Below are 1559 nucleotides of genomic sequence, written 5' to 3' on the forward strand. Positions count from 1 at the left end.
TGCTGCTGTGTGCGTTCAGCTTCTCCAGAGGCGGTGAGGACAGGTCCGAGGCGTCCCACACGCGCAGCGCCTGGTCGTAGCCGACCGTGGCGATGCGGCTCCCGTCGGGCGAGTAGGCGACCGATTTGATGTCGCTGCTGTGTGCGTTCAGCTTCTCCAGCACCTTGTCAATCGCCATCTCGTTCGAAGCGTCGATGGCGCCGCCGTACGCCGCGCCGTCGAGCGAGACCACGCTCGAGTCCTCGACCGACGACTCAGTCGCAATCAAAGTCCCGCCGTGCCGCACCTTGACCGCCCCGCCGCTCGCCTGAGCGCCGCCGTTGATGAGGTGCACGCGCTCGAGCTCGAGCGTGCCGCCAAAGGCGACGTCAAAGTGGCGGGAGCAGCCCCTGGCGTCGAGGGTCGCGCCGGCGCCCACGCTCCGCAGCGTCATGTGCGCGACGTGCACGCGAAGCTGCGAGCAGACGGCCCACTCGAGGCGGGCTCCCTCTGGCAGCTCGACGACGAGGGCGCCAGGCCTGCCGGTTTGGTTGTTGACCGCGCCGCGGAGCTCGGTGAAGGTGCTTGCGGCGTAGGTAGGCGGCGGCGACAGAGGCGGCGGCGGAGTGAGCGGCGGCAGCTGCGGCGACGCTGAAGGCGCAAGCTGCGAGAAGGAGACGTCGTTCAGCGCCATGTCCGACCTGTAGCCCGACCCCGTGCGGCTGTTGAATCGGTCCTGAGTCGCCGAGGCGGGCAGGGCGACCGCCGCGTCGCGCCATTCGTTGCCCTGGTCGCCGGTCCTGCTCCAGAGCGTCAACCATCCCGTCTCGTTGTTGTAGGGTAAAAGAGGCGTCGGAGAGGGCGACGACGCGGCCGCCCTGCCCACGAGCAGCGCAGCGGCGGCCACGCGGAGTTGGGCGGCGGATGGCTCGAGCGAGGCGACTCGCCCGAGCCGCAAGGCTCCCGCGCCGACGAGGCCCGTCTCGACCAGCCTCCGGGCCTGCCAAGCTGCGTCGGCCGCACACGAGTCGGGCACGATGCTGTTGACGGGTAGGAGACCCGACATGGCGCCGCGCCCCCGAGTGTTCAAGGCCTCGTAGGCCACGCCGCACAAGCCGACCATTGCGACGAAGTAGAAGAAGAAGAAGAAGATCTGAGTGCTGCCAGTCAGTGCCATGACCTCGTTCTCCTTGGCGCGCCTCGAGCGCTTCTGGCCGTCGACCTTGTCGGGGCCAGTCTTGCTGGCCGAGGAGCCGCTCCACGACAGCGCCACGACAGAGAAGCCCAGGCACCCCATGAGGGCACCGATGAGGAGGGGAGAGCTGCCGGCCGTGTTCGTCTCGGCCGTGTTGATCTCCGCCTGCGGAAAGGCAAGCGCGTGCGACAGTCCGTCACGCGATGAGCGAGAAGCGAGTGGCTTGGCAGGGCACGCAGGGCAGGCCGTGCGACAGGCAGGCCAGAGGGGTGTGACGGGTTGGCGATACGCGATGCGGCGGCGCGGCAGAGAACAACGCTGATCGCCTGGTCCACGCTGATCGCCTGGTCCGCGCGCTCCATGCCAGGGGCGGCCCAGCAGCCGG

At 69.2% G+C, this 1559-nt stretch overlaps 1 protein-coding gene across 1 annotated transcript; it reads right to left on the reverse strand.

Annotated features, from left to right (window-relative positions):
* Nucleotides 1–163: 163 nt before the first annotated feature.
* Nucleotides 164–1339, reverse strand: EMIHUDRAFT_124507 (hypothetical protein; the record flags this gene model as incomplete). The annotated part of the gene is made up of 1 exon (XM_005765388.1): nucleotides 164–1339. A coding segment is annotated over one exon (1176 nt), but the record flags the coding sequence as incomplete, so codon positions are not given.
* Between the last annotated feature and the right edge of the window lie 220 nt (nucleotides 1340–1559).

Source organism: Emiliania huxleyi, assembly GCF_000372725.1.
Source record: "Emiliania huxleyi CCMP1516 unplaced genomic scaffold EMIHUscaffold_5549, whole genome shotgun sequence".
Taxonomy (NCBI): domain Eukaryota; phylum Haptophyta; order Isochrysidales; family Noelaerhabdaceae; genus Emiliania; species Emiliania huxleyi.